Raw genomic sequence first — 25517 nt, 5'->3', positions numbered from 1 at the left:
AGTAAAGATTCTAGTTAGACTTTTGTACTTGATCCTAATTTGTTCTAGGATCTTTTAGAATAAGTGTATCTCCCACTATTTTCTCGAATTCCTCACACTCCCCTGGTAGAAAAACGGAAATCCTACACGACTAGGGTTTCTAGTGGGTACTGCGGTCCCACCAATTTACATGCCACCTCACCTAACAGTTATTGGTGATACATGAATGGATGAGTGTACAACTCTTGTACATTGCTTCTCAAGCATGTTGCAGTGCTACTTGGTCTCTAAGTCATGAAGACCTCGCCTAACAGTTATTGGTCCCATTCCTTAGTTAAGTCAAACCCACCGTATAACCGTAGGAATAAAGTCGTCATTGGGTCCTCACCTAACAGTTATTGGTCCCCAACCCCACCTTTACCCCACAACATCTCATGTCTATAGAGAGGTCCAGCCCTCCGATGCAACTTGCCCACTGTGTCCAGCCGAGACAAGTCAACATCAAAAAGACCTTAGCAGCTCTACTACGGTGGAAGACCTATGGACTTAATATTAGTTAATCATGTCTTAGTATTTGCAACTTGAGCTCTTCATAAGAGGTAATCGAACAATTGGCCAGGTAAGCAGGTGGGAGGCTCCCCTTACTCAGAGAGTAAGGTCCTAATTAAGTAACCACCTTTCATGCTTTCCTAGACACCAATTAGATCAATTAATCTAATATGACTCGCTCATGTCGGTTCACTCTCGACTTGATTGAGGAGGTTTTAGTTTAGGTCTCATTTAGATTGGTCTATTAGTTTGCATCACATGTAAACCTATCTACCCCGCTCACATTCGCATCACATGCAAATAGCACATCACAGGCAATTATAATTGCAGCAATAAATAAAACTAAACTTTAAATAGGTGATGATCATGGATTCTAATTAGGTCATATTACAAGCACATGCACGTCAATCGATCAACTGGTTTTCAACTCTTGAATTGGTCCCGAGCCTTCTTGATTCGATCCCTGATCAACTCTTGATCCAATTGCCATCAACCGCTCACATTCACCGTTCATTTCATGTACTATCTTTGACTTGATCGTTGACGTATATCACATCACAGAAATACAACCAGATATATAATAATAAATTACATCCCCTTTTAGGAGACATGCAGGCCTCTCAAAACATCAAATAAGATACATGTAAGCATCTGAAAAATTACATGACATTGCAGATCATATCGTAGGTCTTTACAATTTATACCAGAAGGGTTTGAATCCAATGATCATCACCACATACAACAATTATAATTTTCAGATCTGAAATCTAATTGATCATCTTATGATATGGGTTGCTGATCATGCTAAACATGATTCGAAACTTTGTAATCCCATTAACAATGCAATTAGAATCATCAATTTATCACATAAAAATCAGCATGCAAAAATCAGCAATCCCGAAAAATTCTGCATACAGAAAATTTCAGCACACATAACCTTTTAAATTTCAGATCTAACATGCCTATTTATAATTAATTCTAATCTTAATCTACGAAGACTAGGCTCTGATATCACTGTTGGGAACCCGCCCATGCCGCAGAAAATAAAAAAAATTTCAGATGAAGTGGAAGAGGCATGCGCGGGATCGACGTTCATCCTATGAACGTTGTTCAAAAATCGTTCGTAGATATATTAGAATTAAAAACTTTTAAACTAATTATGAAGATCAAATCTTCACCTTGTGTGGGTAGATGATCACCGCAAACTGATGATCGTGATTTTGGAAGAAGGATCGCTTGAAGCCGCACATGCGTCCGGCCTCTACGGGTATCCACACGAAGCAGAGAACCGATCAAAGCTTCCTTGTCTTTCCGGGGTGCTAGCTCCCTTGCAGAGACTACTTTAGATGGCTGATTTTCTTCTTTTCTTTCAACTCTTGAATGTGCTTGGGAGGAGGAAGAAGAAGGAGGGTCTTTGGAGAAGAACCAAAGCACTTTGCAACCTTTTTCTTTCCCTTGCGTTGGATGAAGCAAAGAAGGAGGGAGGAGGCCGCCAAGCTTCTTTCTTTTCCTCTTCTTTCTTGCGGCTGAACCAAGGAAAGGGGAGAGGGAGGCGTACGGCCACAAGGAGGAGGACTTCTATTGAATGCCCTAGGTGCCTCCCATACCCCTTTATAAAGCAAGTGGAGCTCCTAACTTTTAGGAGCTCCTTGATCATATTCCAAGAGGGGCGCCAGCCCCTCTTGTTTGCCGCACCAAGAAAGAAAAGGAGGAGGGGCGTGAGCCCCTCCTTCTTGTGTTAGGAGGCCCCTATTTGGTTTAGTCCTAATCCAATTAGGGTTTAACCAAATCATGAATCAATTGGGTTCAATCTATACTAGTTCTAATCCAATTAGAACTTGAATGAACCATGACTCAATTGAATTTTTCAATCCTAACCCAATTAGGAGTCATGTTGATTCATGAGATTAATAATTAATTAGGACTTAAAAAACTCTAATCCAATTAGGACTTATTTAATTTTAGTCCTAATCCAATTAGGACTCTAATTTGAATCCGAAGTCCTAATCCGATTAGGACTCTAGAAATCCTACTCCAAGCAGGAATCCAAATTTAATTCAAAACTTCTAATCTAATTAGGATTGTAGAAATCCTACTCCAAGTAGAAATTCCAGTCCTACTCTAAATAGGATTCCCAATCCTAATCCAATTAGGACTCTAGGAATCCTACTTGAAGTAGAATTTATGTTTAAGTCTAATTAATTAATTCCATTGTTCCTTCTTCAACTGATTATCAATCGAATTGATTACTTGTGATTCCTAATCATGATTCAACCATCGAATCGGTTAATGCCTCTAGTGTGTGTGACCCCATAGGTTCTATTCTGACTGGTAGTGAGATATATTGTGATCTCTATCACAATATCATTGAAAACTTCTTTCAATCAGTCGGAACGATTCCAACTCTACTCATTAGGGTTTATCGATCATCAAGATAATTCCTGTGAGTCCCACCATCCACCAGTGACACCTAACAGCACGTAGTGGCTACCTAGCAGAATAGAATAATGAACCTCTAGGTGCAGTTATCGTGTGATACAGTCCTACTATCGTAGATCCCTACAGGACGGAGGTCATGGACAACTCGTCAAACCCCATCGTCTGTCATATGTCAAGATTTATTCGACTTAAGTTCGAGAGTGGAAAACTCTTTCTCCACTATGCATACTGCCCCGGCCGAGGTCTTACGAACTCAGTCTTATAAATCACATAGGATCTCTCCTTATCTACCAAGGTCAATAGATTCCATATAGGTGCATACCCTACTCCTACAGTGAACCTACTGTAGCCAATCTACACTGCATGGACCCATATGTCTAGAGACCATGTATACATGCAGTCAAACTACAATAACCTCACTGTGAGTAGCCGAAGCATCGCAGGTCAAAGGACCAGTCACACTACTGCAACATCAAGCAAGTCACTGACGAGTGGATAGACATCCAAGTGACTTCTTGTCTTGGTCACGCTCAGTACCCTTGTTCTTTAACAAGCACCTGCACTATTACTTCAGTGTCGCCACACCGTGGACTCGAGTCTCGTCCATCCACAAGGAAAGCAATGTGTGCACTGATCTCATCGGATCGATCACCGTCCTCGTGATGATCCCTTGATTAGGAGCATTTTAGAAATTAATCACAAATGATGCATGGCTCAAATTCTTAACTCTTAAGAATATGCATCATCATCTTATTAATTCTTGGACGATTCATAGACACATAAACAATATGAATGAAAAAGATGCCTTTTATTTATTCAATAATAAATAGTCAAGTACAAAACTATATCCTAGAATTAACAATAAGTCAGCCAGATTAGCTTCTAGAGCATACATCTAATAGGTATGGCGTTGAAGAAAAGCTTCATCGACTCCGAAGCCTCCTATCAATGATTGGAAAGAGATGAAACTTCGTCTGAAGGAGAAGTTTCTTCCCCTCGACTATGAAGATCGACGTTATCCCACAATGTTGATCAACGCCGTTCCTACTATGATGATCATTGCCATCCTTACAATGATGATCTACAATGAGAAGTAGAAGAGATGGATTGTATGGAGGCACGACTACGATTTAGACGCCAACGAGATAAGAAGCTGGCTGAAGTCCTTCATCAAATAGATCTTATAGGCAGAAGGAGGAAGCGTACCAACTCCCGCTTCGTATGGAGTCACAACAGCGACAACGGCGCCCTGCACAAACACCGATTGTGCGACAGCCTCCAGAATGCAGCAGCCGAGGAGTTCCTTTTCCTAGAGGTAACGCCTCTATTTTCAGATCTAAATCCTCTGCCAATCGAAGTACATATCAGGATAGAGGTACTGCAAGGGCCAATGAAAAAAATAAAGGACCTATGCCCCAATCCATGCTGCAAAGAAGAGGCAAACCCAATTGCTACAAGTGCAGCGGTCGAGGTCATTCCGCCATCGTTTGCCCCACCAGAGACCAACATTTCGCATTGGTACATGAGGAGGACGAGATCATAGAGCTTTCTGATGTTCCTCCTCAGCCTACTGATGCCGAAAGAAGCGGAGTAAACGAAGGAACCGAGGCCTACGAAGAAGAAAATCTTGATGCTGAGAATTCAGCAGCACCGTCTGAAGATGTCTCTACTGCTGAGATCCCTTCTCCATCCCTTGAAGTTCCCCCTAGACCCACTGAGATTGACGACAAGGAGGAAGACAACAAGAAGGAAGAAATTTCAGAGGTGATACTATCTAAATCTGAACCTATTTTAATTGAATTTCTTGATGTAACTTTAGAAGAATTGCTCGTGAAAGATAGTTCACAAGATTCAGCAGAGATCAACCTTGAATTTGGGACCATGTTTGCATCGGTTGTCAAGAAAGAAGATTCTGAAAATTCAACAGCAGTAGGAATACAGCAAACTAAAAATTCTACAGCAGAAAAATTCAAGCAATCCAAAGTTTCTGCAGCAAAAAATTCAGATCAGCAGATAGCCACTGAAGAACCCATTGATACTGAAAATGCAGACCTGCTAGTGGTCAAGTAAGAGCCCATGTCAGCAGCGATCCGCGAAGAAGTCGGATCTGAAATTTTAGAGGAGGACATCCCGTTCCAAGTATGTGCACCCACATCAGAGTGCGCAGCGGCTCGGCATCGTAACTAGCCCGCACTAGACTCGCGTCTTGGTTCATTCGAGTCATGCATCCCGGCTAGTTGAGTCATGCATCCAAGCAACCAGCGCCCATGCAGTAGACCAATTTTACTTGGGCTAGAAATCTTCAACTCAGCCCCAACTCGACGGAGTCGAGTTCTTCTTAGCAGGGGGAATTGATACAGGAGCATCCCCATTGGGCATGGAGTTTTGGGTCTAGTCCCTTGAACATAGAGATTGAGTTTCCTCCTTGGGTGTACACCAAGTTACATGGGGTTCAAGGAGTTCAAATATCAACCATGTTGAGCCCAATTGAATCATGGGGTAAGCGTGGAGATCGAGTCTTCATCCTTTGGACGAATCGAGCCAATCAAGAGCATGAGCCTTTCATGAGCCCAATTGAATCATGGGGTGAGCGTGGAGATGAAGCCTAACAATAAAGCACCAAATCATCATGAGTTGAGTCTATTATTGAGTTATGAGTCCAACATTAGGTGTCAAGTCATATTGGGTCATGTGTGGAGAATTTAGTTTAGTCATGTGAGTGAAATTGAGTCCTTATGTGAGAGGATTGAGTCCATATGTTTAAGATTGAGTCCTTGTAATTGAGTGCCATTAAGAAGGATTCCTAATGCCGTGAAGATCATCACTCATCACGTGGAGAAGTTCAACCATGAAGATCTCTCACATGTGGAAGGAATTCAGATTTCAGATCCAGTTAAAGTTCGTGACAGATTGAACATCATATAGTATTTTACAGATTTTGGAAGTTACAGAAGTCCTATTAAGTTGATTCGAATTTTGTTGGAAAGTAAACATCCATAGCTTTTCAATGACTATAAGAATATGAAATTTGGAGACCGAATGAATTTTGAAGAGTCTCCCGAACTTCATGCTGATGCTGGTACTCGAGAAGGAGTTTGAGTCAAAGTAGGAATTGTATGCAGTTGAAGATTATCCATTTAAACTCCAACCCGCACACAATCAAGGGGTGACACTTATCCAACCTTTAGTTAACAAGTTGTTTAGGAAGTTTATCATTTGATTTGAATTTTAAAAAATGTCCTTATTTGGTTTTGAGTCCAAGTAAAGTCTGGTTGTAGTCTTTATCTTTTCCAACCTTTTTTTCTATATAAAGGAAGGTATGAAGAATAAAATTTAGAGAGTTTTAGATGACGAAATTGGTGAGAAATCTCTGGGTATTCCGGTGTTCTTTCGTGAGGAGAGATTCCTTTACAAGCTTGGTGAGATTCCAAGTAAGATTGGAGAGAAGGTGAGACTCCTTCCTCTCTAATGGTTGGATCTTTTGGAGGTGAGACTCTTCCATTGGTTCAATAGTTATCCTTTTTATTTTCTACTTCAATTTCTTGTTTTCTTAGTCTTCTTTAGCATCGGATTCTATTACATTCATCTATCCCATCTACATAATTTATAGATTTTAGTTTTTTCCGAAATTCAAATAATTCAGCCATACAACCATCTCATCCTTGTTCTTCGTATCAAATCAAGTTTCTTCTTTATTTAAATCTTTTGAAATAATTCCATCATCATCTAGCCTTTCTCCCACATCTTCCCTAATCCAAATCCCGTCACTTTTCCCTAAGAATTCACGTCCGGATCAAGTTCCATGAGATCAGCACGTCCGTGAAGTTTAGGATTTTCTGAAAGAGTCGACTCCTCCCGACCTCGAGTCGACTCCACGTCGTCTCGAGTCGACTCCAACTTCATCGAGTCGACTCCAAAGTCGACCCAAGTCGATCTCCAAAGCCTCTCAGGTCGACCTGTCTGGTATAACAGAGAGCTCGTTCCGTGATACGCCCGGCGAGTCGACCCCTTCAAAACTCGAGTCGACTCCAACCTTGCTTGAGTCGACGCTAAGGATCCTTGAGTCGACCCCAGCTGGAAAATAGAAGAACCCGTTCTCTGGATTCTCTGAGAGAGTCGACCCCAGCCTGTCACGAGTCGACCCCGACCTACCTCGAGTCGACCCCAGCCTGTCACGAGTCGACCCCGACTTACCTCCTTGAGTCGACCCCAGCTGGAAAATAGAAGAACCCGTTCTCTCGATTCTCTAAGAGAGTCGACCCCAGCCTGTCACGAGTCAACCCCGACCTACCTCGAGTCGACCCCAGCTTAGCACGGGTCGACCCCAGATCTGCTGATAGCACAGAAAGCCCTCTGCATCTCCTTCCGCCCCTGCATCAATTGGTATCAAAGCCCACTGCATCTCCTTCCAACCTGCATCAAGTGTGATGGATAAATTCTCCATGGAATGATATTTTAAGAAAAAGGAACTTCCTGTAGAGAGATGAGGCATCAATAGAGTGGAAAATTCAATACTGTAAAATATTTCAGATCATAGAATCCTCAAAAATTAGGATAGTTTACGCCTTGCAGTGACTTCTAGACTTCCTGTATTATGAAAATTTTGGGATTGCACAAGTTAAATTAAATTTCATACATTGGAGAATTTCTTTCTGCCAAATGGAAAAATTATTCAATCCCAATGCAAACTCCTGTCCAAAGCTGTAACAGCGCCCATAAACTATTTGAGACTCGATGTCCCCACAATCACTACCACTCTTTCTCATTCACAGCAATCCATCTTCCATCAATAACTTGGTTTTTCTGTTCAAGAGAACCATGCCACACCATTAACTTCAAGCTTCCTACCATCAAGGACTCCAGGCTGCTGGCAGCTAGAGGACGGCGCACTTTTGATGAGTCTGTCCTAGTAGCGAAGTTGCATGCGGCGTGGAAGGGCCTCGTCCATGCTAGAGTACATTTGAATGCCCGGCGGGTCTTTCTTGAGAATGACTCGGCTACTGTGATCAATTGAATCCAGAGTGGGCATGCCAAGACAGATTTACACCCCCTAGTCCGTGATATTCACCATCTTATGGAAGGGTTTGACTCTATTCGAATTTCGCATGTGTTTCGGAAGGCAAACAGCGCTGCAGACTGGATCGCCTCCTCTGCAATAACTTGGATTTTCTATTCGAGAGAACCATGCCACACCATTAACTTCAAGCTTACTACTATCAAGAACCATGCATTCACATTTTTCAAGAGAGACCATGCATCCAAACTAAGAACCATTCGGCATACCTCTCGAATCAAACCAGCTGCACCTTAGATCATGTAGATAATTTTTTACATTGTAGTACTGTACCTTGTGTAATTGCAACCAGGGGGAAGCATTCCCTTAAATTGCAGAGAAAATTTTTTGTTTGCCAGTGGTTCCCTCCTGTTGCTTCCCCTCAACACATGAACAACAGAGTGGTGGGCTGCAAGAGAACTATCGATAATCCTACTTCAAATAATTAACATCGTAGCAAATTCTTGACTCGAGCTGCACTTTGAATGATGAACTCCATGATGTGCTATGCCTCAAACTTCACAAGATTATGTCATTTTCTAGGTGATATGATGAAGCTAAAGAAAAGAAAACTGACATGGTTTGTAATTATGATTCATCTCTTCAGAAATCCTTGGATAAGTATCTCATAGGGATGTTATCAGTTGCAGGAGTCAGGTCTCCCTTACAGGTGGTTTTCTCTCCTTCAAAAATGTCATAACCACCTCGATTACATGGGCACATCATGTCCCAAAAGAGACCAAAAATGAAAAAGTAAAAATAGGAAAAAAGAAATAGCATTCTTCATTTATAGAGGTGTTGGACCAATTCTACCAGTACCTATAGATTGCTAGGCTTTTTGGCCAGCTGCAATCATTTCTTCCTTGGTGAGCCAATCCTGAACAGCCACAAGATCAGGAAACACAAGAGCACCAGACTGTCTCCAATTCTCCGAATCTGGTGTCCTAAATCTATCCACAAGCAAAGCATGCATTCCCACGCTGCGGGCTGGGATGTAGTCCTTGCGCATGCTGTCCCCAATGTGAAGTGCTTCTTCTGGTGCTATATTTCCAGCCTTCTCCAGTGCAATCTCATATATCCTCGGGTCTGGTTTTTCAACACCCACGAGGCCCGAGAACACGCCAAAGTCCCATTCTGATCCCTGGGTTACAAAAGGATGAACCATTAACGACCCAATAGATGGAGAATTAATGTGAGACTATGAATGGAACTGATTACAGCTACCTGATTCAGTCCTAAGGCAGGAAGGATGACATCCTGATACCGGTATTCTGCATTGCTGACAATGACAACAATGAGGCCTTTTTGACGTGCCCATCTCAGGAAGGGCTGAGAGTCGGGAAATACTGAGTAGGGTGCAGAAGAACCAAAAGATGCATATATGCGTCTGAACACCTTCTCAAATGTCTCATCATCATATTCATAGCCTGCCTGCAGCATAACATTACCATCGAATAGAGGTAATTAGCTAGATATGCTACATCCTTTATCTGAAAAGCAGGGGAAAAAAAAAATCAGATTCTACCTCTGTAATTTAACTACTAATCTAGAGATCAATTGAATCTTGAGTCATGCACGGGGTGTCTGATGGTCATTCATGATCACCGATTGCAGCCCTCTGGGCTAGTCAGATTTTGATATATGACTAAACCAAGGCTAACTACTTTGATGGTTAGATTTACTAAAGCTTGATCAAAATATTAGTTAAGTATTACAAATTTAATAATCAAATATAGTCTCTTTTCACTTGCTTAATGTAAAGTGCGGGAGGGCCTTTTTACACTTTTCCCTCCAAATATATATGCGGATTCAGATGATCTGTATGCATTATCACATTAGTTGTTTAAGTGTATTCTCTCATGAATGATTGTAGAGGCATGCTGACAGAAGATCCCAAAACAAAATGACCACAAAAGATAGGCACAAGATTTATCAAGATTGTGATTCCGCTTACCCTGATAAAAGAGTCCTTGACACATGATCTCCACCAATCAACATTTGGTATTTTTGCTGCATAGCCAAAACATGGGTATCGTTTTGCCATTTCAGTGTATGCTGCCTTAAAGCCTTCATGCATGCGTTTGTAATCAGGGCAGGGCAACCCTACTGACTTGGCTGCCATGCAGTAGTAGTCCCCAAGTTGGCCTTTGTAAGCTATCAGAGTACCAGTGACATCTACAGTGATACAACGGAGCTTCGACAGGATTGACATTTTTGGCAATTACTTTAAACTGTTGCTTGTTCAAACTGACATGTCAGTTCTGTTCATATATGAAACACTGACAAGTTATCCAACAGTAAACTGATCAACAAGCTAAGCAGCTACTTCAATGGTCGCATCTGTCCATTTGCATGCACACAAATGACTCTGCATGTTGCACATATTCCAAATATTATTACAAATTACAAATCAAGAATTAATTTTGTAAATAAGAAACATGTTCTGAAGCAGATATGAAGGCGACAGTTACTATCTGCCCATTAGAATGCCAAAGAAATTGTTCATCCATAGTCTGTTAAGAGTTGTAATCATGGATAAGCTACAGGAGTTTATCATGAAAAAGCACAGAGAGGGAAGAGCTTGAGCTCCACCTAATATAGTAATTGATTTGGAAAGCTTGTACATCTTGGTTGTAAACATGAAGATTACAAACGTTACACAATAAAGTGGCCAGTTTTTTGTTCTATCACATGAAATTGTGTGCATATTTATGTGATTGTGGTTGGACAGATGCAAGATGGTCAGCAGCAGTAGTATCCTCAAGCATAGAATGCTACATGGTAATCATGCTATAATCATAAGCACTAAGCCCTAGACCAACTAACTAGAGGATTGTAGATTCATTTTTGCCTATGCTTACAATTGACTGTGTCATTCTCCGGTAAAGCAAGTTTTTTCATCTTTTATCATAACTTCCATTCAGGTTTTCCTAGTCTTCCCTCCTCTGGATATGAACCTTTCACGGAACTCCAAAGCCCTGTGCTTGCAGAAGTCTTCTCAAATTTTTCTTGTACATTACCAAACTAGTTTCATCAATTTAACAGTACTAGAACCTACGCTGCTCTTATGCGTACTCTATGTCCCTATATATGATCCTATATTTCTTTTTTTAAGAATAATGGTGGGAGTGCTATGAATCATTTCATAGAAATGATGAAAGATTTATGTGGGGAAACACCTTCCAGCCTTTGAACAAGGAACCTCCTACTAACAATATATAGGTGCAACTACTAGGCTATATCCCTAGTTTCCTTTATCTTCATTTTATTACACCTCCAAGTCTCAATACACATGGCAATCACAAAATAACCAGAATGACCTCTCGACTTCATCCACCCTCTCTCAATCTATCAGGTACATCTTCGAATATTTATCTCCCTTTCTGCATAGCAGATCCAATATAAAGAAAATGATGCCAATGTGCCATCTTCACTAATTTTAAAATTTTAATGGAGGCCCCAATTCATAATGTTCCAGCTGTGATTAAATTTCTTTACAATTGTTTTTCCCATGCCCAGAAGGACAAAGATGGAAGGCTCGCACAAGTTCACTTATCAAGAAAAAGTGGTTTCAATAAAGAAAATGACCAATATATTATTCATTCGGAAATTGGAAGTCTAAACTAAAATGATCGAGTTAATAATTCATAATGCACTAACATGAAACCCAACAAATAATTGAAAACTACACAATATCTCAAAGGTAACAATAATATCTCAAATGATTGAGTTAATTATTCATAATGCACTTGGATAAGACAAAACAATTTCAGTAACAATGATAGCTCCAGTTTTTACTGTCATTATCATCATCAAAGCCTTATTTCAACTATTAAGTTGGGTTGGACAAGGCCAATACCATAATTTAAAATTATCTCTATAATTTGTTGCCAACATGATATTTGCCTCCCTTGCCAAGGTTCAAGAAATGCATTGTATTAGCTCATGATATCAAATAAAAAAAGAATGATGGGAGGGGAAAGAAATTGATTTACTATAGCTTTGATCCTATTGTATGTATTTTTATCCTGTTGGATTACGGGAGTCCTAATGTTATAGGAACACAGTGTTGGAAAGTTTGGTATCTTACTATATGGGTTCTATAGGAATTCATAATCTATAGTTGAGGGAAGGTTTTGATCATGTGGGAGGCTAATTGCTTGGTTGTTAGAGACAGTTTTAAATCTTAGTGGGATGGGGGGCATCCTAGCTGTCCCATCCTGTTCGTGTGAGAAAATGGGGAACTAGGATGGGCTGAGACTCCAAAACCCATCCTCACAGGGAAAGAAGAAAAAAAAGAAAAAGGAAAGAAAAGAAAAGGAAAGAAAAGAAAAGGAAAAGAAAGAAAGAAAGGAAAGAAAATGGAAAGAAAGAAAGGAAGGAAGGGAGAAGAAAAGAAAGGAAGGAAAGAAGTAAGAAAAGAAGGGAGGAAGAAGAAAAAAGAAAGGAAGAAAGGGAGAAGAAAAGAAAGGAGGGAAAGAAGTAAGAAAGGAAAAAAGAAAAAAAAGGAAAGAAGTAAAAAAGGAAAGAAATAAAGGAAGGAAAGACAGAAGAAAAGAAAGAAAGAAAAGAAGAAAAAGGAAAAAATTATGGAACGAACGATGAAGAAAAAGAAAGGAACATAAAAAAGAAGAAAACAAAACCAAAAAAAAAAAAAGAATAAAGGCAGAGAGATGGAAGCCTACCAGGAATCCAGGATGCTTGTTTGGGATACCTGCCAAGTAGGGCAGGACAGCAAGGCATCTCATCCCGTGGAGAAACCAGGACACCCCCATCCCACAGGAATTAAAACCTTGGTTAGGGACCTTGTAAGAGGGGACCTTGTAAGAGTCAAGTTAAGATAATAAATGAAGGGGAATATGGGTGGCTAAAAGAGGAGACTTATAATTCAATCAAGAAAAGAAAAGAAAGAGAACAAGAAAAAAGCTCTCTCACACACCTCTTCCTTCTTTTCTTTCTTAATTATTATTGCATAGTCTTATATTTCTACTATTTATATACCTTTGCATGTATTTATTTAAAGATGATCTTAATTTTAGATATCATAAGTAATTGAATCAAGGCACTAGTTTCCTTCCATCCTTTCCTTCTATTTATCGATGTATTCTGTTGAGGAATTCACTATATTTGCCATTTATAGAGATCTTGCTGTAAAAATTAAACCTTGAAAGCAAAGATCCACTAATAAGCCCACAAAGATCTTCCCCAAATCATGTATAAGTTTTAGTTTCCTAAAATCCTTCATGACCCTTAAAACCATTTTGCAGGTTTGGAATGGAATTCTCCACGTCTTGTGATCCATGGAATACATCCCTTTGGCCTTGTTTCTCGAAACAGGACAGGAAAATGGTCTCCTCGCTCGAACAGAGTTTTCCTAAACTTGAATACATCAAAAGCTACCGAACGTCAACAGCAAGAAAAAGAAAACCATAGATCTTGATATGTTATCCGACTGCTGATTTTATCTAAAACTGTATGAGGATTTTACGTAATAGAGGATATGGTATATATGAAATGATATGGGGATCATCCCCAAGTGGATTGCATAAAACAAAATCTAGATTTATACCCTATATTTTAATAGAACAAAGATGACAACCTCATGGCTTCTTAGCAAAACAAAAAAAATACACCATTTACATCACAGAGAAAAGAGGGGGGGAAATCAGCTAGTTATTCTAATGGAGAGAGAAAGAACTTGTCATTGGTTTTTATATCTCATCATCCCTCATAAAAAGTTACAGAAGTGGGCAGTGTCTCCCTAGATTTTCCAATCCATCTTAGCTGGCCTAGGACCACAGGTAGCAAATACAAACCTACCCTGCTATAAAGACACTAGCTTAATGGTACTGAATCTCTCATATGATAAGCCATGCATGCGTTTTGCATAATGCAACCACAAGTTTAGATATATTAGATAACTACAATGCAGAAACATCACTAGGAGTCTTGCACAAGTGTAGGAATGGGATCTGGAATATCACATGCATGTTTGTGAATTTGGTTGGCTTAAGTCTTTATAACATATTCTTATCATCACTCACCCAAACACCTACACCCCCCCCCCCACCCCCCAACAACACACACACACACACACAAAAAAAAAAAAACACGTGCAAACAAAAAGGGGAAAACATTAACATCTACTTTTCACACATTGAAGAACCTATTTGCACAAAGTCAAAAGATATAGGAAATATGTTAACATATAACCACATACTGTAGAAGTTTATTAATTTAAATTTATCATTAAGGTTTAATATAACTAATTTTATTTAGATCTTTCACCAAATGAACAGTTATTTTGAGAAGAAAAGAAATAAAAACTTCTTGCTACAAGATAGCCATGCCTAAAGAGATCTCATAGAAAGGAGGCTCTCAATGGTCACAAGGGAGAAGGAAGGGGAGAGGGAGGGGAAGAAGCTTGTAAATATGCCTGTAGAGATGAAAGACGTTCTACGTATTAGTGGGAGGCGGAGTAGTGCATAGGGAGAAAAAGATATAGAATAGGTATATTATAAATAAATAGGCCATATGCATGGATTTGCTGAGATAATGCAATCAAAATTAATATCAAAGTATATATCTGACTAATTCTCTCTTCACTGTAAGTATCCAAAGTATCTAACTCAAGGGGCTATTGCCCAAGACCTGTCTCACAAAGGTTTCATGCGAAAACATTCAATCTCAAGAGTCTGTATGTACTTTTGAAAAATCATGTTAACTAGGTGAAATTTGACCTCCTCTTGTCATAAGCATGATATGTAACCACGTACATCAATGAATCATCAGACACATGCAACTTTAAGGGGTCGGCATTTCAATCTTGCTTAGTAATTTTAAATTGACTCGAGAAAAGGTTACCAACATCTGGATGTATCACAAAAAGAATCTTGAGGAGTTCCATGACAGGATAATAAACGAGGTTAATTTAGCATTATTTCATGTGTACATGGATACACTGCAATTAGTGGAGATCATAGGTGCATGGAGTAAGAATGCAAGATCAGGAAGAAACATACCTAGACAAGTATAAAGAGTGGAAGCATGTCAAAAGAATTTGTATTAAGTTATAATTTACCTCAAAAATAATATCAAAGAGGAATAGCAATGTTGCTCAAGTGGTTAGACAGTTATACTCAACTCTTTTACATGATTGTGAAGTGCATGGAGAAGAATAACAAGAAATCAAGGTCATCGTGAAGCTAAAATAACATTAAAAAATTGAATTTTTTTATCAACAGCTCAGTCACTGAAATAAACAGAAAAAAAAAACTATACAAGAAACAGAGGTTTAAATCCAAATTCGACCTTGATTCCATGATACAGGAGAATCAGATCAAAGAATGACGGCATTTCACAGTCAGTGGAATCAAAGACAAACTTACAGAGGAGTTTGAGAATGTCATATCGAAATACAAACTCCAACATTTTATTGCTGCTATATAACAAAAACCTAGAAGAAACAGAAAGAATCACATCTTAATTTCATGCCTGGCACTCCATGCCTACTAAGAATGAACAATCAAATAAGCAGAGAACATGTTGCCACGATCATTATTGGACTCGTACAGATATCTAGGATGTAGAAAGGGTATCGCATCAAAATTCCATTTCAAATCTTTGTTACTACTACAATAAGAACAATTAGATAGGAATAGGAGAAGCACATTAGTAGAACCAAAATCAAACTAAAGAAAAATCCTCTCCTTGGCTACTAAAATAAAAGACAAAAATCAGAGTACACGATAGACAGCCACCGATGCAATCAAACCCAGATTGATCTCCATAAGAAACATAAGAAATCAAAGAAACCCCATTTTCATCTCTTCACTAGTATTAGTAAAGAAGAAATTCAGAGAGAAGCATAATATCTCTAATAGGCTTGCAAAAGAAACATAGGAAATCACTTCCTAATACTATATCTACCATTCTATCACTACTAAATAAGAAGAACTAATTCAGAGAAGAAGACGATACCCGACAACAACTGCAAGTTGCAACAAAACCCAAATAGATCTCAATAAGCAACGCAAGAAATCACATCCAAAATCCCATCTTTACCTCTCCATTACTACTAAAGCAGAAGAAGAAAACCAGGAAAAAAAACCCTAATACCTCAAAAGCAGCACAAAGAAATCCAAAAGAATTCTCCGAAGAAACAAAGGATATCACGTAAAGATGTAATCTTTCTCACTCCATTACTTATAAAAAGACTCAGACGACATCGAAAGATCTCTCCTTTTTCCATTTCTGCCTTTAATTAGTGAATGTGCATATGAAAAAATCGTCAAGAAAAACCAGGAAAACGAAGTCCCACCGGATCTGATGCTGCCCCAGGGCTGAAACTCCGAGGAAGAAAAATGGAAAAAGTTCCACTTTTTGAAACCGGCAACACGTACCGGGGTATTGGGATCTCAGAGCTCAAGGTTTTGGTGCCGTCTCATCCGGGCTCCAAGTGGTTTCGGTGCTTGTTTAGAGAGAGTGAGAGAGGGAACGAGGGCGAGGGAGACTGTGAGAATACCGGGGAAAGCAGTCCCTGGTTTTGGGCTCTTGATTCTCTCATTTTCAGACGCAGTTGGGATGCGTCAACCACCGCCCGTGTCTCGCGGATACCGGAATACAGGATTTATAATACTCAAAACAAATAATATTTTTAAATATATATATATATATATAATTATTTCTTTATAGTAGATATCTATATTTTCTTATAAATTTATTATTTATCTGTATATCGTTATAAATATTTTCTTCCTACATATCTTTGAGGACATATGTATAAAATAAAATAAATGATAAAGATAATCATGTAAACATTAAATTTGCAAGAATATATATATTTTTTTTCCTCTTGCTACCATTAGAAAACTTTTTATAAGCTTCTATTTTTTCTTCACTAAAGTAGTTGTATAGCAACCTTCATCATCAAATACTCCATCAGAGATCAAATGGAGGTAGATATCTAAAACATGTCTCACATATTTCAGCAATAGTTGACACCCAATGCCGATTTCCATGCAAACGTCTCTCATGCCCACAATCTTAATTACTTCATTATTTTCCATCCTGCCAAAATCACCACTAATATAGGATGTGAAAAAGTCTCGCCGAAAAGTAATATGAAAAAAGCACCCGAGTCAACAAACCAAGTATAATCCTAGTATGTAAGATTTATCCAAATATCATCACAACTAATAACGACATCACCATCAGATGCAACTGATGTTGTATCTTTTTCTTTCTTCTTTTCATCATCTCTCCCCCTTGATTGTTCTCTTTTAAATTTTCTGCACTTTCTTTTTATGTGCCCTAGTTTGCCATAATAAAAATATTTGATCTCTTTTCTGAATATGAACCTTCATCTTGACTTATCATGATTGTTAGAATTTTGCAAGATTCTAATTTTACTCCTCCCCCGCCCTTCTGTAACCAATGCCTCTTATTGTGTAGTCACACCATGTTCACTTCTTTTAGTCTCTTCATTAAGCATATTGTCTTTATGTAATACAACCAAAGTTTTCCTACTATCAAGCAAGGAGCTAAGCAGCAACAATGCTTGCAACTCATTGTCTAGCATCATTTTTATAGTAGTTGGCTAATTTTGAAATATACTCAAATGCTCGGCCACTAAACTTCCCTCCTTATACTTCATATTCACAAGCTTTCTGATCATGAATATCTTTCACTCATAGAGACTCTCTAATTTCTTCCATAAACTATGGATATTAGTCTCCATAGCAACATGATGAAAAACACTATCATTTAGTCACTGCCTAATTAATCCAACCGTCTTTCTATTCATTTTCTTCCACTCGTGTCGAGTTTTGTCACTTGGTTTGGCACTATCTTCTTCAATGGGATCATACAAAACTTTCCAAAATAGCAAATCTTCCATTCAGAGCTTCCAAACTAAATAATTACAAGATGTGATTTTAACCATACTACTGTTAGATGTATGCCCTAGAAGCCAATTTGGCTGACACATTGTTGATTCTAGGGACATAATTTTGTACTTGACTATTTATTATTGAATAAATAAAAGGCATCTTTTTCATTCATATTGTTTATGTGTCTATGAATCGTCCAAGAAATTAATAAGATGATGATACATATTCTCAAGAGTTGAGAATTTGAGCCATGTATCATTGGTGATTAATTTCTAAATGCTCCTGATCAAAGGATCATCACGAGGACGGTGATCGATCCGATCAGTGCACAGATCACTCTCCTTCTGGATGGACGAGACTTGAGTCCACAGTGTAGGGACACTGAAGTGATAGTGCAGGTGCTTGTTAGAGAACAAGGGTACTGAGCGTGACCAATACAAGAAGTCACTTGGATGTCTATCCACTCGTCAGTGACTTGCTTGATGTTGCAGTAGTGTGACTGGTCCTTTGACCTGCGGTGCTTCGGCTACTCACAGTGAGGTTATTGTAGTTTGACTGCACACATACATGGTCTCTAGCCATATGGGTCCATGCAGTGTAGATTGGCTGCAGTAAGTTCACTGTAGGAGTAGGGTATGCACCTATATGGAATCTATCGACCTTGATAGATAAGGAGAGATCCTATGTGATTTATAAGACTGAGTTCGTAAGACCTCGGCCGGGGCAGTATACACAGTGGAGAAAGAGTTTTTCACTATCGAACTCGAGTCAAATAAATCTTGACATATGACAGACGATGGGGTTTGACGAGTTGTCCATGACCTCCGTCCTGTAGGGATCCACGATAGTAGGACTGTATCACATGTTAACTGCACCTAGAGGTTCATCATTCCATTCTGCTGGGTAGCCACTACATGCTGCTAGGTGTCACTGGTGGATGGTGGGACTTATAGGGATTATCTTGATGATCGATAAACCCTAATGAGTTGAGTTGGAATCGTTCCAACCCATTGAAAGGAGTTTTCAATGATATAGTGATAGAGATCACAATATATCTCACTACCAGTCAGAATAGAACCTATGGGGTCACACACACTAGAAGTATTGACCGATCCGATGGTTGAAATCGTGATTAGGAATCACAAGAAATCAATTTGATTGATAAGAAGTTGAAGAAGAAACAAAGGGAATTAATTAATTAGACTTAAACACAAATCCTACTTCGGAAGGGATTCCTAGAGTCCTAATTGGATTAGGGCTGGGAATCCTAGTTGGAATAGGACTGGAATTCCTACTTGGAATAGGATTCCTACAATCCTAATGAGATTAGGAATTTTGAATTAAAATTGGATTCCTACTTGGAGTAGGATTCCTAGGAATCCTAATTGGATTAGGACTTCGGATTCAAATCTAATCCTAATTGGATTAGGACTAAATACATCCTAATATGGATTAGGGTTTCTTAAGTCACAATTAATTATTAATCTAATGAATCAATAAGACTCCTAATTGGATTAGGATTGAAGAGTTCAATTGAGTCAAAATTGATTCAAGTTCTAATTGGATTAGGACTTACCTAGATTGGATCCATTGGTTCACCCTTGGGCTAAACCTAATAGGATTAGGGCTTGACCACATTAGGGCAATGCAAACCCTAATGTGGACTAGGGTTTACCAAGAGGGAGGGGCGCAAGCCCCTCCCCCTTGATCCATTGGTGCGGCACAAGAGAGGGGGCCGGCGCCCCCTCTTTGGAAAGACGTCTAGGGTTCCTACTTAGTAGGAACCCTAGATGGCTATAAAAGGAGGTGTGAGGCCGGCGCCCTAGGCATAGAAGAACTCCTCCTTCTCCTTGCCGTGAGCCTCCCTCTCCTCTCTTCTTGTGATCAGCCGCAAGCAAGGAAGACCAAGGCCAAAGGTTGGCGGCATCCTCTTCCTCCCTTCTTCCTTCCAACGCAGGGAAAAGAAAGAAGGCTGCGTGGGGATTCTTCTTCTTCCTCTTCTTCAACCTTCTTCTTCCTCCTCTCAAGCACTTTCAAGAGTTGAAAGAAAGAGAAGAGATCAGCCATCAAAGGAGTCTTTGCAAGGGAGCTAGCACCCCGGGAAGACAAGAAAGCTTTGATCGGTTCTCTACTTCGTGTGGATACCCGTAGAGGCCGGACGTTTGAACGGCTTCAAGCGAACCCTCTCCCATAACCACGAATTCAGATTCGCGGTGATCGTCTACCCGCGCAAGGTGAAGATTTGATCTTCCTATTGTTTTAAAAGCTTTAATTCTTACCTAATTACGAAAGGTCTCGAAACAAGCGTTCATGCGATGAACGTCGAACCCGTGTATGCCGATTCCGCTGCCATCTGAAAAATTTTTGAAATATCAGCGGCATGGGCGGGTTCCCAACAGTGGTATCAGAGCCTAGGCTTCGTAGATTAAGGTAAGAATTAAATATCTAAAGGCATATTAGATCTGAAAATTAAATGATCATGCATGCTGAAAAATTCTGCATGCAGATTTTTTCAGGGGTGCTGATTTTTTACATGCTGATTTTTATGTGATAAAAAGATGATTCTAATTGCATTGTTAATGGGATTACAAAGTTTAGAATCATGATTAGCATGATCAGCGACCTATGTCATGATATAATCAGTTAGTTTTCAGATCTGAAATTATAATTGTAGCATACGGTGATGATCATAGGATTCAACCCCTTTTGGTATCAAATGTAATGACCTGCGATGTGATCTGCGATGTCATGTAATTTTTCAGATGCTTGCATGCATCTTATTTGATGTTTTGAGAGGCCTGCGTGCCTCCTAAAAGGAGATGTAAATTATTTTTATTTTTATTTTACATCTGGTTGTATTTCTGTGATGTGATGTACATCAACGATCAAGTCGAAGACGATGCATGAGATGAACAGGGGTCTAAGCGGTTGATGGCGATGGGATCAAGAGTTGATCAAGGATCGAATCAAGGAAGCTTGGATCCAATTCAAGAGTTGAAGACCACTTGATCGATTGATGTGCATGTGCTTGTAATACGACCTAATTAGAATCCATGATCATCACCTAGTTAAAGTTTAGCTTTAATTTGATGCCGCGATTATAACTGCCTGCAATGCGCCGTTTGCATGTGATGTGAATGAGAGTCGGGTAGATAGGTCTACATGTGATGTAGCAAACCAAATTGAGACCTAAATTAAAACCTCCTCAATCAAGTCGAGAGTGAACCGACATGAGCAAGTCATATTAGATTAATTGATCTAATTGGTGTCTAGGAAAGCATGAAAGGTGGTTACTTAATTAGGACCTTACTCTCTGAGTAAGGGGAGCCTCCCACCTGCTTACCTGGCCAATTGTTCAATTACCTCTTATGAAAGGCTCAAGTTGCAAACACTAAGACCTGATTAACCAATATTAAGTCAATAGGTCTTCCACTGTAGTAGAGCTGCTAAGGCCTTTCTGATGTTGACTTGTCTCGGCTGGATACAGTGGTCAAGTTGCATTGGGGGGCTGGACCTCTCTATAGACATGAGATGTTGTAGGGTAAAGGTGGGGTTGGGCACCAATAACTGTTAGGTGAGGACCCAATGACGACTTTATTCCTACGGTTATACGGTGGGTCAGACTTAACTAAGAAATGGGACCAATAACTGTTAGGTGAGGTCTTCATGGCTTAGAGACCAAGTTGCACTGCAACATGCTTGAGAAGCATTGTACAAGAGTTGTACACTCATCCATCTATGTGTCACCAATAACTGTTAGGTGAGGTGGCATGTGAATTGGTGGGACCGCAGTACCCACTAGAAACCCTAGTCGTGTGGGATTTCCGTTTTCCTACCAGGGGAGTGTGAGGAATTCGAGAAAATAGTGGGAGTCACATTTGTTCTAAAAGACCTTAGGACAGATTAGGATCAAGTACAAAAGTCTAACTAGAATCTTTACTCTCTGCAGATACAATGTCGGCTTCAAACCCTTTGACCCGTATTCTTGAGACCAACCGACTGACCGGAACCAATTACAAGGACTGGCTTAGAAATCTCAAAATAGTTTTGGACTGTGAGAAGATAGGCTATATACTCGATTCAGATATCCCCACATTACCAGCACGTCCCACTGATGTTCAGCGTGAGATGCATAAAAAGTGGTTGGATGATGACATTAGAGTAAAATGCTATATGATGGCATCTATGTCTAATGAACTCCAATGCCAGCATGAAAATATAAAGACTGCTAGGGACATACTGGCACACCTACAAGAGTTGTATGGTGAGCAGAGTCGCACAGCTCGTTTTGAAGTGTCCAAGAGGCTTTTCAAAGCGAAGATGCGCGAAGGGCAGTCTGTCCATGATCACGGTCTGACCATGATTAAGGACCTAGAGGAGCTTGAGAAGCTCGGTATGGACATGCACAAGGAATTGCAAGTGGATTTGATCCTACAGTCACTTCCTGATTCATTTGGTCAGTTTATAGTAAACTACCACATGAATAAGATTGAATGCACTAAGACTGAACTAATCAACATGTTGGTAACTGCTGAGGGAGCCTTGAAAGGTTCAAGGGGCAATGTCCTCGCTGCTGAGTTGACTTCTGGTTCCAAGAGAAAGTCTACTTGGAAGAAAAAGAAGCCTGCAAAGAAGCAGAAGAAAGACAAGAAGCCAAAGAAGGAAGTTCAAAAGAAAAAGGCTAACGACAAAGGAAAATGTTTCCACTGCAATGTCGAAGGCCACTGGAAGAGAAACTGTCCTTCCTACCTCGAGAGCCTGAAGAACAAGAAAGGTGACACACCTTCAGAAGGTATAGACTTGCTCATTATTGAAACTAATCTAACGGTTTCTTCTACTTCTAGTTGGGTTATAGATTCTGGTTCTAGTGCTCATTTGTGCACTACCATGCAGGGTCTAAAGGAAAGTAGAAGGCTGGCGGAAGGTGCGGTAACCCTTCGGGTTGGCAACGGGGCAAAAGTTGCTGCTGTGGCTGTGGGCACCTACCATCTGCGACTACCGTCTGGATTTAGTTTAATACTTAGAGACTGCTATTATGTACCTGTTGCTAGCAGAAATTTGATTTCTGTTTCATGTCTAGCACAGGAAGGTCATGTTTTTACATTTGACAAAGACTGCTGTTCTATTTATTTGAGAAATAAAATAGTCGCACGTGGTTTTATGATTGACAGTCTCTACCATTTACATATGGATGTATCTGTGAATGTTACCGAGCAAGATGTGAGTGCCAAAGGATCCAAAAGATCCAGAGATGAGATAAACCAAAAATATTTGTGGCACCTCAGACTTGGCCATATTGGAGAAGATAGAATGAACAAAATGGATAAAGATGGGCTTTTAGGTTCATTGACTTCCGAGTCATATCCAGTTTGCGAGTCCTGTCTTCAAGGAAAGATGGCTAGACTACCCTTTGTAGGACATGGGGAGAGGACCACTGAAATACTTACCCTAGTACATACAGATGTATGTGGCCCATTCGATGTGCTAGCCAGGGGACGTTATTCTTACTTCATTACCTTTACCGATGATTATTCACGGTATGGGTATGTGTATCTTATGAGACACAAGTCTGAATCTTTTGAAAAGTTCAAAGAGTTCAAGAATGAAGTAGAAAAACAAACTGGAAAACCTCTTAAGGCTCTTCGATCAGATCGGGGAGGAGAATACCTTAGTGGGGAATTCCGAGACTATCTCAAAGAAAACGGCATAGTCTCACAATGGACACCTCCGGGTACACCTCAACTCAACGGGGTGTCAGAGAGGAGAAATCGGACCCTATTGGATATGGTCAGGTCCATGATGAGCTTCACTGATTTACCTATGTTCCTTTGGGGAGATGCCTTACTCACAGCGATTTATTTATTGAATAGAGTTCCCTCTAAATCCGTTCCTACCACACCGTATGAGATATGGCATGGTAAGAAACCAAGTCTGGGTCATCTCAAGATTTGGGGATGTCCGGCCCACGTCAAGCGACTACAGGCGGACAAGTTAGAGGCTAGGACCATAAGTGCTCGTTTTATAGGATATCCTAAAGAGTCATTAGGATACAATTTTTACGTCTCAGAGGATCACAATGTGTTTGTGAGCCGTCATGCCATCTTCTTGGAAAATCAGTTTATCCTTGATAGAGGCAGTGGGAGGAAAATTGAGCTTGAAGAGAAAGTCTCTGAAAAGCAACGAGTCATGGATCCTATAGAACCCATTCATACAGAGCCAGTACACGATGTCCCTCAACCACCTCGTAGATCTAGTAGGGTCTCCCATCCTCCCGATAGATACTTAGGTATACTAGAAGAGGATACCGAGGAAATGTTCCTAATGGGAGATAGGGATCACATACAGGATCCCAAGACCTACAACGAGGCGATATCTGATATCGATTCCGAGAAATGGCTGAAAGCTATGAAGTCAGAGATAGACTCCATGCATTCCAACCAAGTCTGGACCTTAGTAGATCCACCAGAAGGTATTGTACCTATTGGATGCAAATGGATCTACAAAAGAAAAATAGGTTCGGATGGAGAGGTAGAGACCTATAAGGCAAGGCTTGTGGCGAAAGGGTATAGTCAGCGCGAAGGTATTGACTATCAGGAGACCTTTTCACCTGTAGCCATGCTAAAATCCATCCGGACATTGCTTGCCATTGCAGCATTTCATGACTATGAAATCTGGCAGATGGATGTGAAAACTGCTTTCCTGAATGGATATCTTGATGAAGATATCTATATGGAACAGCCTTTGGGTTTCACTTCCAGTGATAGAGATCACAAGGTCTGCAAGCTGCAAAGGTCCATCTATGGACTAAAGCAAGCATCTCGGAGTTGGAACACTCGTTTCGATGATACAATCAAAACGTTTGATTTCATCAAAAACGAGGAGGAACCATGTGTTTATAAAAAGGTTAGTGGGAGTGCTGTCGCTTTTCTCGTACTGTACGTAGATGACATTCTCCTGATTGGGAATGATATTCCCATGCTAACCTCGGTCAAGGTCTGGTTGTCAAAAGAATTCTCCATGAAAGACCTTGGGGAAGCATCCTATATTTTGGGAATAAAGGTCTATAGAGATAGATCTAAAAGGATGCTTGGCCTGTCACAGAAAATGTACATAGAGGAGGTGCTGAAGAGATTCAGCATGGAAAACTCCAAGAGGGGTCTTTTACCCCTAAGGCATGGAATTCATCTCTCCAAAAAGATGTGCCCCGACACACCTGAGGAGATTCAGCGCATGAGCAAGATTCCTTATGCATCGGCAATAGGAAGCCTCATGTATGCCATGCTATGTACACGACCTGATATAGCTCTTGCTGTAAGTGTCACAAGCAGATATCAGTCGAATCCAGGTGAAGAACACTGGACAGCTGTGAAGAATATTCTTAAGTACTTAAGAAGAACTAAAGATTTATTCTTGGTTTTTGGAGGATCATCAGAGTTAAAGGTAGAAGGGTACACAGATTCAGACTTCATGACTGATGTCGATGACAGGAAGTCAACATCTGGATACGTGTTCTTGTGCAATGGTGGTACGGTGAATTGGAAGAGTTCTAAACAACCGATCATTGCTGATTCTACTATGGAAGCCGAATACATCGCCGCCTCTGAAGC

General features: G+C 40.0%; 1 protein-coding gene across 4 annotated transcripts in view; it reads right to left on the bottom strand.

Annotated features, from left to right (window-relative positions):
* Positions 1 to 8569: 8569 nt before the first annotated feature.
* The window catches only part of LOC103723337 (uncharacterized), a 54897-nt gene continuing 37949 nt past the window's right edge, over positions 8570 to 25517 (bottom strand). Inside the window, exons 1-4 of one of the 4 annotated variants that reach the window (XM_088710599.2) lie at positions 16139 to 16620; positions 9975 to 10388; positions 9245 to 9451; positions 8570 to 9161 (exon numbers count right to left, since the gene is read on the bottom strand). In XM_088710599.2, coding sequence (XP_088566725.2) covers positions 8850 to 9161; positions 9245 to 9451; positions 9975 to 10232 — 777 coding nt within the window. In that variant the 5' untranslated portion in view covers positions 10233 to 10388; positions 16139 to 16620 and the 3' untranslated portion in view covers positions 8570 to 8849. Of the gene's footprint in view, positions 9162 to 9244; positions 9452 to 9974; positions 10389 to 16138; positions 16621 to 25517 lie in introns of those variants that run through there. The other 3 variants (XM_008814224.6, XM_008814225.6, XM_088710600.2) reach the window with 3 other exon arrangements.

This window comes from Phoenix dactylifera, chromosome 14 (genome assembly GCF_051530095.1).
Source record: "Phoenix dactylifera cultivar Ajwa chromosome 14, Ajwa_hap1_PhDact_Kaust_v1.1, whole genome shotgun sequence".
Lineage (NCBI taxonomy): Eukaryota > Viridiplantae > Streptophyta > Magnoliopsida > Arecales > Arecaceae > Phoenix > Phoenix dactylifera.
The sequence above is the reverse complement of the archived record's forward strand: the minus strand, read 5'-3'. Positions and strand labels throughout refer to the sequence as shown.